The following is a 16,948-nucleotide window of genomic DNA, read 5'->3' as shown; positions in this document are numbered from 1 at the left end:
CCCCTGGCTGTGCTTGAGCACCAGAGTGGATGGCGACTCTCCCTTTCTGTTCCTTATGCAGCTGTTCAAGCCACAGAGCGCACAGGAAGGAACATCTTTCCTTCTCACTGCTTGTTTCTGCCACTTTGGGCTATAACAGTGCTCAAGCCTCTAATTTTAATAGCAGTATTTTTCCATTATGAGCCTCTTTTCTGAAGCAAAGGACCAGTGAGTGATACACTTTCCTCTTGTGGCACTGGCAAAAGGAATTTAGTTACACATCACAACCTATGCGCAACACACAAAATGTGCAGGTGGGTTTTCCAGCCACTCCAGAGATACCACTTGGGAAGAAAAAACATCAGGGGAAAACAAATTTCAGTGCATACAACATCACAAAATAGATCCCACTGGAGAGATGTCCAAACCCCTGAGACTGGGAAAGGGAAGAGTGATGGCAGGGTGTGTATCCCAGGACAGAAATGAAGTTCTTACCTGTATTATCAGGGTTTATTTCAACCCACAGGATCCCTGCTTCAATTCAGAAAGCTGGAAAACAGAAGAAAATTATTTATTTATTTATACAGAGAAGGTCCCTCCTCTTATGAATTAGGAACTATGGATTTATACAGCAGGCCATACGTGCTCATGAGGAAATCCTTTTCTGAAACTCAAGACTCTGGAAGCTATTCATCAAGTTCAGTTTTACCCGTGTTAATGAGAAGCCCAGGAAATTAAGACAGTTCCTTCCTAAGAAAAAGTCTTGCTCAAACCAGTGAAACCCCAGCAAGGCCCAGCAGGCCCTCTGTGTGGTTTTGCAATGTATGTTTGCATTTCTGGGCTTGAAATCCTCAAACCAACTGGAGAACGTCCCAACGGGAGAAGAGCAGGACCTGGCTCTGTGCACACAGAAGGATGTGTAGGATGATGTGACTTACTATGAGATTTCACTGGAGCTGGGGATTTTTTTTATTTGGCTGAATCAATCAAACCTGTAAGTTTAGCTTTGTTGTTACAAACAGATGAAAGATTATATAATTATACAATTATGAGGAGAAAAGGTGTCTTGTTTCTATCTAATTCATATGGAATTGACATGAAAAGAGTGGAAGTCAGGGCAATTTATAAGAGTTTTTTTTCCTGTAAATTTTCACTTTTATAATTCCAAACCCAGTATGTTTGCACTGTTGGGGAACCCCACAGTATCTGGGCTTTTTTAACCTTTAAAACTACCTCAGCTGTATTCTTCCTCTAACTTTGATCTTGTAATTAAAACAACTCTATTAGCTTAGCTCTGCAGAGTATCTCACATACACATCTTTGTCACAACTTTGAATTCTCATGTGCCTGCTCTGGTGCTTTTTTCTCCCTCCAAGCCAGTACCTTTTTATGACCTTTCACTCACCCTCCGCCTGTAGTTTCTCGTGCAATTAAAGTGAGCTGTGCTTATTTTTAGCACATACAAATATTCTGGGAACTACAGAACAGTTTGTCACTCCCGTTGGTAGGGCCCAATTGTTTTCATTTGTTACCTGGTGGAAATTACCATGGAATTCAGTTAGCTTTTTGTTGTTGCCAATGTTTACATTTATTAGATAATTTCTCCTTCCCTGTGAGTTATTCCCACTGCTCCTTCCTGACAGGCACACCCCCAAACTGGCTTTGCACAGCTTCAAGTGAACATCTCTTTTAATAATCTTATGGTTATCAAAGGAGTATTTCTGATAATTTTCTTTGTATTTCTTTGTATTATTTAAGTGTATTTTGTATTAGTTAATGCAGCTGAAAGGATGCTCTCAGTTCTATATCCACATTTGAATCCAAGGTGGGATAACTTCACTTATCTCATTCTCCCAAATCCTCTGCAGTATTTTGGGTAAAACACCACACTGGAGAAAACAATAAAGCACATAAATATTAACACAAACTTTTTTTTTCCTCCCATTAGATGTCAATCTTTCTGCACAAAATTTATGTGTGAAAGGAACGTGGCTATAATATTTTCCATTACGTTATCATGCTGCTAAATCTTTCTTGGCAAAGGCGCAACAACTCAACTGCTTGCTTGACAGCTTATCCCAGGAATAATGTTGAGGGGAAAAAAAGTTTTACTCATTATTTTGATATTGAGATGTCGGGGGGAGAAGGTTTTAATCCCTTTTGCTTTGGCAGGCTACAAACAGGACACCAGATGGGATATATTTAATAAATAAACAGTGCAAAGTTTCTGATCCACCTATAGCCAAGTCCTGACTCAGCCTCCTCTTACTGAAATCCCTTGGAGCCTGGTCAAGTCCAGATAAAGAGCTCATTTCAGTTCTGGAGCCAAGCTGTGTTGCTGCATCCAAAGTAGGTTGGGAACCCTGCCCTGGGAGCAGCTCTGCTTTTGCACTGCTCCTCAAGGCTCTGGCTCTCCTCGCTCAGGTTACAACAGGCTGTTTTCCCTGCTTACAGCTGCCTCTGGAAAACTTAAGAGCTGTTCTAGCATCTGGTTGTGCCTGGTCTGACACTGTAGTCTTGACATACTCTTTCTTTCCTAAGAATGTCTTTTGTTCCCAGAGTTAACTGGCATAGACATGAGGGGATGTCCCCTCAACAGGGTAAAAACTTCGGGGTCCAGCTCCAGTTCCTTGATATCAAACACGCTGATATAAGATGGGCTGATTAAGACCCTCAAATGGAGACTTGCAAATCCATCCTACACAGCTCAGTCTCAGTGTCCAGCAAAGGGAAGGTTTCACTGTGGGATCTGGGACTCCTCTGGAGCCACAGATCAGGAGACACCCCGTTAAAGTGAACAGAATCGCACCAGCACTCAGCTGGAATCATCAGCATCATGGAAGGCTTGGGCTCATCTATCTGATCATGTTAAGGTTATCACTAATATTTTAGTTTTACTTTCAGTAAACACCACATAGAGATTTCACTGATCCCTCATCAGTAGAACTCAAATTTTGGAATCCCTTGTGTAAATCACTGGGAGAAGAGAGAGAAGCATTTGAGAGGCAGGAGCAGCCCGGGCTGTAGATGGAGTGGCACATGCCGGGTCAGACAGCTGAGAACAGAGTCCCTGTGCCTCAGGGCACTCCCATTGTCAGGGATAACCTTGGGGCACTGCTCATAAATAGAAGCAGCAGCATGACAAAAACTGCCCCTTCAGTTGCATATCCCATTTTAGAGGGACACCAGAACTACATCAACACTATGTACACATGAACATCTATATTATTATCATGTTTTAGTGCCTCTAACTCTCCAGGTTATGCAGGTCATCTTTCAGTCTTTGCTCTGTCTGTGGTCCCAGAGCCATCCTGCATCAAGCACTGCTCCACCATGCACCACGTGCTCTTTGAAGTGCCACACAGACCATCAAATATTGGTGTGATTTTAAAATTTTTAAAAGTGTAGTCATCTTAACAGACATAAAAATGGGCTCAGTGGTGCAACTGCCAGTGTGACAGAAAGAAATGACAGCTTAAAGACGGACATTAAAGCATCCTGAGCAGCTGGCATACAACAGGTTATTCAACAGGTTGTTTTAAAAATAAGAGAAGAGCACAAAGATGTCTGTGTGTTTTTTCCATGCCAAAGAATGTGCTTTAGAGGATACTTTATTGAGACATTTTCTCCCTGTACCTCAGCCTGGTACACTGGCCATTGGTTATGCTGGGTATGACCTCGTGGTGCCTTCACATCCAGGTTTTATCTCCATACACAGGCATTAGCAGAGGAAGTTCTTCTTGCCTGACTCTAAATGTGGGTATCTGTGCAACAGTCGTGAGCTAAGTCATCACTTGTACTATTATATACATTAAATAAGCAATTATCTGAAATCTCATCAGCTAATTATAATACATCAAACTGAACTAAGAATCTGGAATCAGTCCGTATGATTGCTTCTCTTCAGCCAGACGCATTTCAACCTAAAGGACTGTATGTAGCTAATTTAACATAGACATATTCTCAAAATAATAAATATTATATATAAGCCTATGAAATAATTCAGCCATGAAGCCTGAATATGAATACTTCATTAAAGAAGCAGGTAGATCTTTCCTGCTATCTGTTGCATCATCCAGGGAATATAGGGAATATACACCTTCTACATGTCAAAAGTCTCTTCCGATCACCCGTGATGCCTCCTGAACTGTCACTGATGTGGACAAATGTTAAGCAGTCTCTCCTCTGTCAGTACAGCAGCTGATTTCACTGGGGTTGTGTCAGCTCTCAGTTGACTGTGGCTTTTTTAAACAAATAAATACGCAGAGCTGACTGCAGACTCTTAGACCATTGGAATTCCATTGCTGCAGAGGGCAGGGCACAGCATCCCAGGGCCAGACCTGGGGAAAGGTGGGGGTGTTCCTGCCCTGCTGTGGCCTCCTGGGAGGAAAAGGAATGGCTGGGAATGGGGGAAGGAACAGGAAACAGCCACCACTTGTTCTGACACTGCTGCTGACAGATTGCTTTAAAGTCAACAATGCTGTAAAAGCAGTTTCTCTTTTGAATACTTGCAACCCGTAATGATTATTTTAGGTCTTCTTGGTTTTGAAAAATCCCATATACAAAATGAAGTAAGGTTTGCTTTAACAATGGAAATACGTGGCTGAGGCAATGACAATTGCCCAGCAACTGAAACAATTCTCTACCCACAGGCCCAACCACTCAGAGGAAAACAATGCAACAGCATGGGTCACAAAATCTGATTTGTTGTTTTATTTCGTCTTAAAATCATTTGGCTCTTCATCCAACACTTCTAAGAACTGTCTGCATTAGGAAAGATATATTGCTGAAAGAACAGATTACCTTCAGCCATTACTGTACTTGAGCTCCTCTGAGCACTGATATTCATAAATTGCTCTTAAGGCTTGGGATTTTTGGGGCAGAGACTGGAACTGACATCAAATTATATTTTCCTTGAACACAAGAAATGAAAAGACTTTGTACTTCTACCTTGTTCTCTGTCTCCTTTGTTTTCTCTAGGAAGTAACTGAGCCAGGAATAGATGTCATGCTTCTCACTTTTGTTCTGTAACTGCAAGACTATCCTTTGCCTAAATATCAGAGGAACCTGAAAAACAAGAATTGCAAGCTTTACTAAGATACAACAAGCCAAATTAATTCTTGGGGCAAGTACACAAACTAAACACTGTTAGAAGACTCTCTTACTATCTGCTGGAGGAGAATTTCCTCCATTATAATGAAACACAGCTAAAAATATCCTGTATTATAAGAACTGGAGCTGTATTTGAGGCAGTTCACTTTGGGAGGGTGATTAATTGATGTGCCACCAGCAGTAACTCTTCTGGAGTAAAGCATTTTCACTCACAGTTGCACCCTCTTTCCATTTCAAGTAAGGGAGAGTCCAGTGTATGATTTGAAGTTCTTCTAAATAAAGTTTTCATTTGTTCAGGGCAATTTACCATCTCTATCAGTCACAAAAACTTTTGCTGACAGAAAGTCTACAGGTTCCACCAAAGTTAAGTTTGGAGTTTCCTGGCCTCATGGACAGTTCAAGAAGTACAACCAGCGAAACACAAGAAAAGTTAGAAAAGTTGTATTACAATTGGTTTGTTGGTCAGAAATTCCTGACTCATAGAGAGACCAGGTTCTAGTACTTTAAAAAAAGATTTGCTGCAAAAATTGACGATATGTGATTTTGTCTCTGTAGCCTTTCTGAGTGACATTGATCTGTTGTTTGATTGGTTTTTTTTAATGCAGTGCAGACACACTCATGATTTAGAAGCTCTGAGCACTTGCTTAGCTACACACATTGTTTTTCTTTCCTGTATCCCTAGCCATGAAAACTAAAAGTGCAACTACTTGTGAACAGGATTGTAATGTATCTGAGGCAACCCAAGGCCACGAAAATAATGCTGAACCATGACAGTAAAGACAAAAAAAGTAATGAATGGAAAAAATATTATTACAGGTTCAAAGCTTGTTGGTGATGCTGATATTTTTTACAGTGCTGTGAAACAAATGCCAGAACAAGACCTGGCATAAGTTTGTCAGACATTATAGAGTAATATGCAGAGATAGGTCTGAGAGGTCCCCTTTTCACACCTCCGTGCTGATGCACAGCGGGTGTAGCTCTGTGGAAAATACAGCTCATTATAAACACACCGAACAGACACGCAAATACAGCGCACAAACCCCAAATAAACTCACGTAAAGTCCATCTTAAATGAGCTGCACTTAACACGAGGAAAAGACATACGTTGTTACTCATAGTCTAATAAAAGAAACTTAACTATAGTGCTATAATATTAGATTTACAGCTTGAGGAAAGGTCAGTCCAAAACATCTTCACGATCAGCCCCACATTTTATTTCTGAGCCCCGGGGCTCGGCGGGTCCTTCTTGTAACTGATGGACTGGGAAGGAAAGACTTTTAAACATAAACGGTGTGACTTGGAACAAAAGGATGACGACTGATGCTGGACACTGCTGGTGTGTTGTAGTTGCCAGGCCATGAACGTGGGAGTGCGTTCGAGGCAATAAAATTGGTCACTAATTCATTTGCAAAGTTCCCAGGCACAAAGGAGAGGATTTATGTAAACAACCTCAGAACACCAAGCAGGAACACTATTCCTAAGCTTTGCGTACAGCACAGAGTCCGAGTGGAAATTTTGTTAAGTGACTCAAAACAACTTTTTTCCTCTCGTGTCTTTGGGCTGTAGCGCGTGGGAGCCCCGCGCGGGTGTTCGGCAGCGCCCTCCGCGCTGAGGGGGCCCGGGTGCCCTCACGGCCACGCGTCCTCCATTTCCTGCGCGGCGGCGGCGCCCGCGCCACGCCAAGATGGCGGCGGCGCCTCACGGCCCTGGAGGGCGGGCAGTGGCCTTGCCCGCCGCGCTGAGCCCGGCCCGGGCCTGCCCGCGCCCCTCAGCCCCGGCCCGGTCCCGCAGGGCCGTCTCAGCCCCGACCCCGCACCGCGGGCTCTGCCGAGGGCGGCACCGGCGCCTGACGGTGTCCGGGCAAGGCCGCGCTGGCAGTGTGACGAGGCCTAGAGGAGCCCTGGCGGGCGGAGGCTGCAGGGGATGGGGCTACGGCGAGTCCCGTGCAAGCCCCGCTGGGGCGTGTGGGGTGTCCCACCAGACCCTGCGGGCCGCCCGGCTCGGCGCCGGAAGCGGGGCCGAGCGGCGGGCGGGGGGAGCCGAGCAGAGGGAGCTGAACAGAGGCTCCGGCAGCTCCGGCGCGGCTCTCAGGTGCGTGTAGGGCCGTGTTGCCCCCCGGCGCAGCGATGAGTCACGGCTGGTCAGCGCACCCCCAGAGCCGCCATGGCCGCCCCCGCCCGCGCGCGGGACGCGCGTCCCGCCCACCCCGCCGCTGGGTATCCCCGCCCACGGCTCCCATTGGCCGCGCGGAGCAGGGCCGAGCGCTCATTGGCTGGGTGCGCCCCCGGCGAGCCGTGCGCAGAGCGGCGGGCGGGGCGGCACGGGGCCGTGTGCACACCGCGTGTGGCGCAGGCAGCGGGACCGGCGGCACCGAGTGAGCGAGCGAGCGAGCGGGGCCGAGTCGTGCGGGGGTCGCGGCCGTGGGGGGACCGGACCGCAGGTACCGCCGGGGGCCGCGAGGGAGTGGCCGGTGAGCCGTGGGGGCCCGGGGCGGGAGCTGCGGCGGCAGCGCGGGCGCCGTGCGGGGCGGTGATGGCGCTGGCGCACTCTGGCCTAGCGCGGGAAAGTGCGGGTGGGCGCGGGCGCCATTCCGGGCCCCATTCCGGGACGGGCCGGGCGGGGGACGGGCCAGGGCGCGGGGGGGCCGCGGTGGCCGCGAGCCTGGCAAGGGCGGCGGCGGAGGCTGAGTCAGGGCTGGGTTCCGGGAGCGCCCAGGGAGCCTGCGCCGCCCGGGGTGCGGGGGGGCCGCTCCGCTCCGCCCGGGCGCGGCCTGGGGCCGCTGCACGCTTGGCCCGCGGGGCGGTGGAGGGGGGCAGGGCCGCACGTGGCCGCCCGGGCCTGGGCAGGGGGAGCGCGGCCCGGCCGTGCGCCAGCGACTTTGGGGAGAAGAAGATCCTGTGAGCCCGGGGGTTACGGGGAACGGCCTGGAATTAAACTGTTTGTTCTTCTTTTTCTGTGTTTAATTTCATTTAATTTCATTTTTAAGTCCCCGCTAAAGTCCCGTCGGCGGGGCCGCGGCCCGCGCACCACGTGGCTCCCCACGTGTGAGGTGCTGCCGGAGACACAGGGTCGAGGTGTCGCAACTGTTTGCTCCGACCACAGGCACGGGTGGCCTGCTTCAAATCCAAGTGTGACCTATAAATGGATAGGAAAAACAGCCTGTGCCATCTGCACAGCGCGGGCTCTAGGGCGGCCTTTTATTTGAGTTCCTGTCGGGCGTAGTTCTCAAGTAACCGCTGTTACTCATACAGAATTCAGCGTTGTCATATTTAATAGTGGGTTTTGTTTTCCTCTAAGCACCTAATGCGATCCCATTTCCATGCAGCTTTAAGATTGCGTGGTCCGTCTTCTCTTCCTCAGTGCAGACTTGCCTAGAGAGGCAATTCTGCATCTACCCTCCGCGGGAAGAGGTTAAATGAGTTCACTGGGGCTGTGCAACAACCCTGCGAGTTACAGGTTTAACCTGCCATTTAAACTGACCTTGCTAAAGTCTGGACTGACTTTTATGTTAAAAGCTTCCCATGTTGCTCTTGTTGTTTGCTTTTCTTTCAACTTAAAAGTCCATACAGATACCATCTTCCCCTTGTATTTTTTATGGCTAAAATGTGCACGTTTGGTAGATGTGGTTTCTCCCAGTCCACATATGGGTAGGCAGAAAGTGCTGCAGAGTCACTTTTGGATGAACTTTATTTCTCTTCCTGGTTTGTGTTAACAGAGCTATGCAAGAATTACCCGTGTAATTGAAGTCAGGATGTCCTTTTGTCCTGGCTTCTACCCTCTCAGTTCTTGAGTTAATGTTCAGCGTTCCTGGGTCAGTGTGACTGTGAAATGCAGACGGGTCCCACATGGAGCATAGGGGCTTGACTTTCCACTTCTACAGGTTTTCCTGACCTTTCAAGCTAATTTCTTTCAGAATTGGTGTAATGTTTTCTGGTGGTCAGAATACTTTTGTATTTCATCCTAGTGGGGACAAAAGTGGAAGAGAAGAGCATCACTAACTCTGCTGTAGCAGGTTTTTAGGTTACAGATGTGGAAATTCATCTTTTGAGTATTGAGTAGCTTTGGTGATAGTCGTGTTTGAGAACTTACATCTTGCTTGGGAAATAAAAACTCATTTAAAATGAGTAGTACTTGGAGTTTTCTGTTGAAACTAAATGCTAGCGCTTAGGTTAGCAGGCCTTTCTGCCCTTTCGGTCTTTTCTTTGAGGGAAGCAGAGCTATGCTCCCTGTCACATTGGGGGTTTGCCATGCTCAGGCTGTCTCGGGGCTGACTTGCCCCATTCAGGTGTGGTGCTGTGGGTTGGTCACCAACGGCCTGGAAAGAAGTGGCTAATTTCTCAACGTTGGCCTGTGACAGAACTGACTTGCTAAAGGGCTCTTACGTGTGCTGGCTCTGGCAAGGGCTTTTATCTGGTCTGTGCTTTGATTGAAGGGGTGAAGTCCTGCTGATACTGACTTCAAGTTGTACTAGTAGGTTGAAAGAAGCACCTAGTAAACACAGTGAAGAGTCGGCCCTATTGTACAGGGCTGTTAAATGCTAAGGAACTACTGGTGTTGAAGTTCAGCTTCCTTTTTACTATGAGGAGCCCAAGTCAGTTTTATTTTTGTTTGTTAAAACAACTTCTTCCCTGGAGGGCATCGAGGCTGAAAGCCATAAAATAAGCGTTAGAGTGGAGCTTAGTGGCAGTTCTGTCCATCATCAGCTCTAGATGGGCTACTAAAACAGGCTCGGCTATTGCTGAATCTTGTGTGTGAGAATTGGACCTTAATAGCACCTCTCCTGTTCTAGGAGTTTTGAGTATATATTAACTGTAAAGCTACAGAAGTTTTCAAATCTTATTCTGTGAGGCACTGCCTTACTATACCTTGCAGAATTTGACCTGTCTCAGAAATGCTACATGAGGCCATAGTTGTGATTTGTTTTCCATTACTGCTTTTCCTGCTCTGGTGAGGTAAAAATCCTGTTCTGGTATGTGAGGGGGGGCGGGGACGATGACACATGGACAGACAGGACAGGCTGCTTTGTGTAACACATCTGAACTGCACAGAACAGTGAGAGCTGGGACTGAAAACTTTACAAGCAGACTTAAGTAGCTTTCTTGCAAAAGGCTTACTTAAGGTGGCCTTGATAGATAAAAGGAACTGCTGGAAACTTGCCTGTGATGACAAAATGGAGGAGTATTGACTAATAGAGGAGCATTTGAACTTGGGTGGTTTTTAGTGCACTCATTTTTTTTTCTCTTGGAAGTAAAGCTGTAATGGTGTCCAAAGTGCTTGGAGGCTGTTCATTTAAGGACTTGTCTTCTGATCCAGCCTTCTCTGGATATTACCCTTTCGAGGTGGCTGTTGGCTTCCCCTGGAAATTGAATCCTTACAGTTCACACTGCTGGGAAATTCTGTCCCATGAAAGGCTTTTAGAAGGTGGGGCAAGTAAAACCAGTGTCAGCTGCAGCCACCTCTGGCTGCTGAACGTGTGCTGAGTCTCAGATCCTTTACAGGAAGAATGCAGAAGTTAAACATGGAAATACCATGGGAAGAGAAACTCCAGGCAAACTCTTGGGTTCTTGGATGTACTGAAGGTATCTGAAGATAGGGAAGTGTGCTTTGTAATCACACTTGTATGGTAGCTGTAACCTTCCAGTACCTCTGAGTTCTGGGGAAAAAGGGGCCTCTGGAGATAAAGGTTTTTAAATGACTCTCCAGTAGTCTTGAAGGATAGTTGCAGAGACTGTTCTTTGACTTTAGATTTCTTACTCAGTTGGTGAAATCTTTGCCGTTTTGCTGAGAGAAAGAGAAAAAGAAACTTGAGGTTTTCCTTTTGAAGGGGCAGTTATAAAGGAAGAAACTCTGAAGCAGATGTAAAACTTTTGAGACTCCTTTAGGGCGGTGAGTGGTGAGCTTTTATCCCTCGTGCAGGTCCTGACCTGGACTGGCAGATAGACAGACTGGAGGTAAGCTGCCATTAGTCTTGATATCAGAACTTCTCTGTGCATGTAAAGCAGGTCTGGCTCACCTGTTAGGCATTTGTCTCTTATCACGTATTAACCTGACTGGTTCTGTGGGGAGGATTCAGTCCTGTGACATTGTACCATAGCCTCAGGTTCATGGGAGTGAGATCTGGTAGTGTGGAATGTCTGTTCAGATGTGCTGCAGTTCTGCTGCAGCTGCTGCCAATGCTGTTTTGCTCTCTTTAACACATCTTATGTTGCCATTTGATAATGTTTTAATGTGAACACTTTTCGGAAGAGTTGTGAGTGAAGAGCGTATATATTTCAGAGACCCCATCTTGTCCCTCTTGAAAATTAGAAGCAGCATCAACTGTTGTGCCTGAGCCCAACTCCTGCAGTTGGCTTTGCCTGTGTTTTCCCTGTTCTGCAGTGTCAACATGGTTGCTATGAACACAGGCGTAAACAATGGCACAGTGAGTGCCAGCTGCTGCCACCACAGCGGGCAGTGCTCGACCCTGGGCATCCTCAGGAGACGCTTGGAAATTTTGGGCACTGACAGGAAGCAGAGAAGACTGGGTTATGTGTAAAATCAAGGGTATCTATTAAATGCTTGGACAACCAGTTGTTTTAGTCTTGTTTAGATCTGTTTGAGATCTTCTTGCACCCTTTCATTGCAGAACTTCATTTTAAGGACACGTACCATCATCTGGTCCAGCTGAAAGTTAGATATGGGATTACAGAGATAACATACTGAAGTTTGTATCTCTTGTATTTTAAATTCTCAGCCATATACTGTGGTTGGAAGAATCACTTGAGTACTGAAGACCATCAGAGAGAGGATGTGTTTTGGGAGAAGAATTGGTAAAAAGGCAGAGTAAATTTGTTAAACATTGGGGTAGAGGTAATTAAAATTCATGTTTAGATATATGCTCTCCATTTAAGAGCTAAATGTCAGGATGCTAATTCTGGTTCCTTCTTGAGGTCATGTGTCATTGTGCTGCTCCTGTAGTGACTTTTTTCAAGACTCTGCCCCCTGACTTTTGCTGTAATCTGGGATGCTGGATGGTCTGGGAGGAGGGGGAGTGTTCTGTAATTTGTATGAACTGTAGGGTTACAGGAGGATCAGGTAAACTGCCAAACATACCACATAACGATTGTACTTCTGTTGGGTTAAGAATAATAAATTGGGAGATGGCTTTTGAGGTATTTAAACTTTAGGAGATTTCATCAAAACAGTGCTTGACATGCATGTTTTCAGACTAGTGTACTTTAAACTTCAAGCACACTTTAAAAAAGACTCCAGTTTAACTGTGTAACTTCCTCATTCTTTTCCTGTAGTTCTGGAAGTGTTGTGTAAGTGTCCCACAGCTCAGGGGAGCTGTGGCCGTGTGTTTGCCCTGCCCCATCCTCCCCACAGCCTCAGTGGGCTGTGCAGGCTGGCTCTGCTCACCTCCATTTTCCGTTTGGGCTTGTGCTGTAGGGCAGGCCTGTCTGTCTGTTGCTTCCAGAGCATTCTAAGGATGTTTTGTGAGTTAGCCCTTTGAGATACCTGGCAAGTGTCTGCTGTCCTTTGGGAAACCTGATGTCTTAAAACATTTTCTTTCATGTGAACCTGGGAGTGGAATATGCAGCCTGAGCTATAGGTTAATTACAAATACAAATTGTAATTCTTGTTTTTCTAACTGTTAGGTTGTAAAAGACATTTAGCTAATGTGTTCTTCAATGCTTTAGGTTTAATGCTGCTTATTCTTACACTTAGCTTCTAGAGTGAAGCTTGATTAGTCAATAAAGGTAGTAGCTGCTAGGCAGACTTTTAAAGAAGGTGTAACAACTACCAGGAGGAAATAACTTGTACAGATAAGTAGCTGCTTTTGAGTTTAACTCATAGGATTGAGGAGGAAAGTGCTTTACTGAAAGAACAACATTAAGGCTGGTAATACAATAGTTAAAGGGGTTTACTTTTTCCCTCTCCCTGAGTATTTTGTAAGTTCTTGAAGCAAAGATTGGCTACGAAAAGGAGTGAAAGTTACATAGAACACAGTTTCTTTATCTGTTCTAAGTTGCCTTACTTCAGGCAAAGTGGAGGCAGACTTTCATCCATCACAGTAGTTTCAGTAGTCGTGATGAGATACTGCAGAAAAGTATTGAGTTGGCCAGAAGTCCTGTTGGGTTTGCATTGCCTTTGCTGGGGGGATGGGAAACCTCTGAGTCTCTCATTTTAATGTAGCCTTTGGCTGGGGGAGGAGAAGGTGTTTTAACATGTCCTTCTTGCTCAGACAGCTGATCTGCAGCCATGAGCAGCAACGAGTGCTTCAAATGTGGCCGTAGTGGCCACTGGGCCCGGGAGTGCCCCTCTGGCATCGGCCGTGGCCGTGGCATGAGGAGCCGTGGCAGAGGTGAGTGCTGGCTGTGGCTGTGTTTGGTTGTATAGCAGGGTGTCTGGCTGAGTGCTGTGGGTAGGGTGTAAAACTGGCATTGACAGACCTACAGATTGGTAATAAGGACCAAGGAAATGGTCTCTGTGGAAGAGCTTTGCCACAGGCTCGGAGAGTGAAGCTGACTTGTCAGTTCAGCTGACAGTGTTTGTGATTGAGTCGTAAGAATATTCTGAATTTAGGCCTTTTTCTTTTCCTTCTTGTACCCATTCCAAGCAGGCTTCCAGTTCATGTCCTCCTCTCTGCCGGATATCTGTTACCGCTGTGGTGAGTCTGGCCATCTCGCCAAGGACTGTGATCTCCAGGAGGATGGTAAGTATCACTAAATATTCGACTCTTCAATGCCACGGGCAGAGCTCTGTGGCTGAAGAGAAGGACACGGGGGTTCCCTGGGAGCAGGCTGGGGATGTGCCCCATTCAAAGCATGCTGCCCCTCATGCTACCAAGGTTTTATAGTCTGTTTGGTGTGTTTTTCCCATTGTGGAAGCCTGCTATAACTGCGGTAGAAGTGGCCACATTGCGAAGGACTGCAAGGAGCCCAAGAGGGAGCGGGAGCAGTGCTGCTACAACTGTGGCAAGCCCGGCCACCTGGCCCGTGACTGCGACCACGCGGACGAGCAGAAGTGCTATTCCTGTGGGGAGTTCGGGCACATTCAGAAAGACTGCACCAAAGTGAAATGCTACAGGTAAGGCTGCCAGACACAGCTGCTGTGCACCTGCCGTGAGAAATGCATTCTGGGGCTGAAATGCAGCCTCAGCTCTGGCCAAGGAGCGAGTTCCTTAGAACAGTTACCTGTTGTTGCTCAGAACTAGGACTTTCACACGTATTAGCAAAGGGGAGTACAGATTACATGATGCACATCTCTGCACAGCCACACAGTGCAGTGTTAAATCTCTTGGGCTGTACAGGAGAAAGGGCTGTGTCCTTTTGCAGAAGGTAACAGGAGATGCTTGCTCACAGCGCAGACTTGGCTGCGGTTGGGTGCCCAGTATGTCATCCCAGAGCTAACAAAGCTCAGCTGTAAAGATCAGCTGACTGGCACAGCCAGCCTCAGGATGAACACACTAAGTTGTCTTGGTTATAAACATGGATAGAAGTGGGTGTTAAATTGGTTTGAAATGCCATCTTCAGAGTGCTATCTGGGTTTTGAATGCAGGCATACACCAGAGACAGCACGTTCCTGAGTGCAATATTCTTCACCCCCACCAACATTCCCTTCTGTGGAGGAAGGAGAGAGAACATGGTGTATTAGTTTGACTAATGACTCTCATAACAAAGCTAAACTGCAGGCAGGAGCGTTGCGAGCAGGCAAAACCCAGCCCACAGTTAAAAAAACAAGGGGGGGGGGAACCAAACCACCCAAAGCCTTCTGTATTTGACATACAGTGATTTTGGCATATCCAGTGATTAGTGTGAGCGGATCATTTGGGAACAGTTCCGGCTGTGGTTAAGACAAATTTCCTTCATGTCAAAGAATTCTGGAACACAGGACCAGAAGTCTTTACTGCAGAAGTCGTGTTGCGTGAAAGTGAAGCAGATAATGTACTTGACAGGGTGGGATTGCTCCTGTAAGGGGCTGCTGGGGGTGGCTCTGATGAACTGTTTCTGTTGCAGGTGTGGTGAAACTGGCCATGTAGCCATCAACTGCAGCAAGACCAGCGAAGTCAACTGCTACCGCTGTGGCGAGTCAGGGCACCTTGCACGGGAATGCACAATTGAAGCTACAGCCTAATTATTTTCCTTTGTCGCCCCTCCTTTTTCTGATTGATGGTTGTATTATTTTTCTCTGAATCCTCTTCACTGGCCAAAGGTTGGCAGATAGAGGCTACTCCCAGGCCAGTGAGCTTTACTTGCCGTGTAAAAGGAGGAAAGGGGTGGAAAAATCAACTTTCTGCATTTAACTACAAAAATGTTTATGTTTAGTTTGGTAGAGGTGTTATGTATAATGCTTTGTTAAAGAACCCCCTTTCCGTGCCACTGGTGAATAGGGATTGATGAGTGGGAAGAGTTGAGTCAGACCAGCAAAAACCCTCTCTGGGTTACAGGGAAGTGATCCTATGCAGGAGGAAAGAAATTCTGGAAGTGTCTAAACTTCCTCATAACTTTTATTTTATTACAATGGCCTTGGATTGTCTGACCTCAGTAGCTGTTAACACCAAGTGATATCTGCATCAGGCCCTACCTAGAGCATATAGCTGAGTGGGAGTAAACAAACAAGATGCACATGCCTGTTAATGGCCATGAGAGAGAGAGAGAAATCTGAAATCAATCTTAAAAGTAACAGTAATTCAGTCAGTGAATGTTCGTGTTGGAGATACAGAACGTAATGGGAAGCTTTTGAATAAATATCTCAAAGTCAATCTGAAACCCAGACATCAGTGCTCATAGCATATACAATTTGGAGTTATTCAGGAGTTGCAAATAAATGCATTTTCACAGAAATCAAGATGTTATTTTTGTATACTATATCACTTAGACAACTGAGTTTCATTTGCTTGTAATCAGTTTTTAAAGTAAGATGGTAAGAGCAATTGAAGTCCTAGAACATAGAAAATGTAATTTTAAACTATCAATAAAGCTGGAGGAGGAAGGGGAGTTTGGCTAAAGTTCCTTTTGTTTATTTTTGGTTTTCCTGTACACAGTGCAAAATAACATATTAAAAAGGGGTATGTGGAGGTTCAGTTTGGACTTTTCTTTTGTACTGTCTTATGTTCAGTTCCCATCCAGCTGGAAATGCGTTGTGTCTGCAGATGGCAATGGGAGGGAATGAGCTGTGGGGTCTGGGAGGTGGGGGCCTGGAGCAGTTCAGTTCTTTTGGCAGTACCTGAGCCCTCACTGCTGTCACTGCACTAAGAAGTCTCGCTTAAAACCTCTGCACTGGCTGTGTCCGTGGGTGGTTGTGCTGTGCTGGTTGACTGGGGGTCAGTGAACAGTTGCACAGATGAAAAGGGAGCTGACTCACTGTACTTTCACATCCCCTCACTACGGGAATAAAGCCTGGATGTGCAGGAGTTGTTGGCCCATCGGAGCTTCACCATAAGGCAGGACTGGAGAAGGGGTGTCTAACACATGCTGTGAAGATCTGGCTTGGAAGTGCCTCTGAGCCACTGTCTGTCCTCAAGCTCTGGCAGATCCTATGGGGTCAGTGTAGTTAGGATCAGGGAGAGTGTGCTGCAGTGGTGAAAAATGGGCTATGAGGTCTGGAGCTCTGCTGGAATAGAGCTGAATTGGCACTGTCACTTGTCTCCTACGTCTGTTACAATGACCCAGTTCATGTCAGGTTAACATTTTTGTTAATTTTGGAAGCGACCTGTTCACAGTGTCACAGCCATGCAGTAGTGTTCCTGAAGGTTGTGATCTTCCAGGAACAACTTGAGCTTGGAGCTTTCGGCACACTGGCACAGAGTGAGGCTTTGCAGAAGGGCTAAGAACTCAGTTCCTGAACTAGTGAGGAGGCTTACCTGGGAGTACTG

General features: G+C 46.5%; 1 protein-coding gene and 1 long non-coding RNA gene across 5 annotated transcripts; one reads left to right on the top strand and one right to left on the bottom strand.

Moving 5' to 3' along the window:
- Positions 1 to 1,823: 1,823 nt before the first annotated feature.
- LOC116792058 lies at positions 1,824 to 7,245 on the bottom strand. The gene is made up of 3 exons (XR_004358990.1): positions 4,930 to 7,245; positions 3,616 to 3,743; positions 1,824 to 1,868 (listed from the first exon to the last, which is right to left on the bottom strand). It is a non-coding gene; the product is annotated as an uncharacterized LOC116792058 (long non-coding RNA).
- A 146-nt stretch (positions 7,246 to 7,391) lies between these two features.
- Positions 7,392 to 16,156, top strand: CNBP (CCHC-type zinc finger nucleic acid binding protein). Of its 4 annotated transcripts, none has more exons than XM_032698626.1 (5): positions 7,392 to 7,561; positions 13,316 to 13,435; positions 13,694 to 13,786; positions 13,962 to 14,160; positions 15,090 to 16,156. In XM_032698626.1, exons 2-5 carry the CDS (start codon positions 13,333 to 13,335, stop codon positions 15,205 to 15,207), a joined length of 513 nt encoding a protein of 170 aa, XP_032554517.1. In that variant the 5' UTR covers positions 7,392 to 7,561; positions 13,316 to 13,332; the 3' UTR covers positions 15,208 to 16,156. The 4 variants fall into 4 exon arrangements, with proteins under 4 accessions (XP_032554517.1, XP_032554516.1, XP_032554513.1 ...); XM_032698625.1 differs by having other exon boundaries at positions 7,395 to 7,531; XM_032698622.1 differs by having other exon boundaries at positions 7,414 to 7,531; positions 13,959 to 14,160.
- Positions 16,157 to 16,948: the final 792 nt, after the last annotated feature.

Source organism: Chiroxiphia lanceolata, chromosome 11, assembly GCF_009829145.1.
Source record: "Chiroxiphia lanceolata isolate bChiLan1 chromosome 11, bChiLan1.pri, whole genome shotgun sequence".
NCBI classification, from domain to species: Eukaryota; Metazoa; Chordata; class Aves; order Passeriformes; family Pipridae; genus Chiroxiphia; species Chiroxiphia lanceolata.
This window is presented reverse-complemented; position numbering and strand designations above follow the sequence as displayed.

Coding starts and splice junctions, on each gene's coding strand:
- CNBP (XM_032698622.1), top strand. CDS start 13,333: ATGAGCAGCAACGAGTGCTTCAAATGTGGCCGTAGTGGCCACTGGGCC. Junction 13,436..13,693: donor CATGAGGAGCCGTGGCAGAG/GTGAGTGCTGGC, acceptor CATTCCAAGCAG/GCTTCCAGTTCATGTCCTCC. Junction 13,787..13,958: donor CTGTGATCTCCAGGAGGATG/GTAAGTATCACT, acceptor TTCCCATTGTGG/AAGCCTGCTATAACTGCGGT.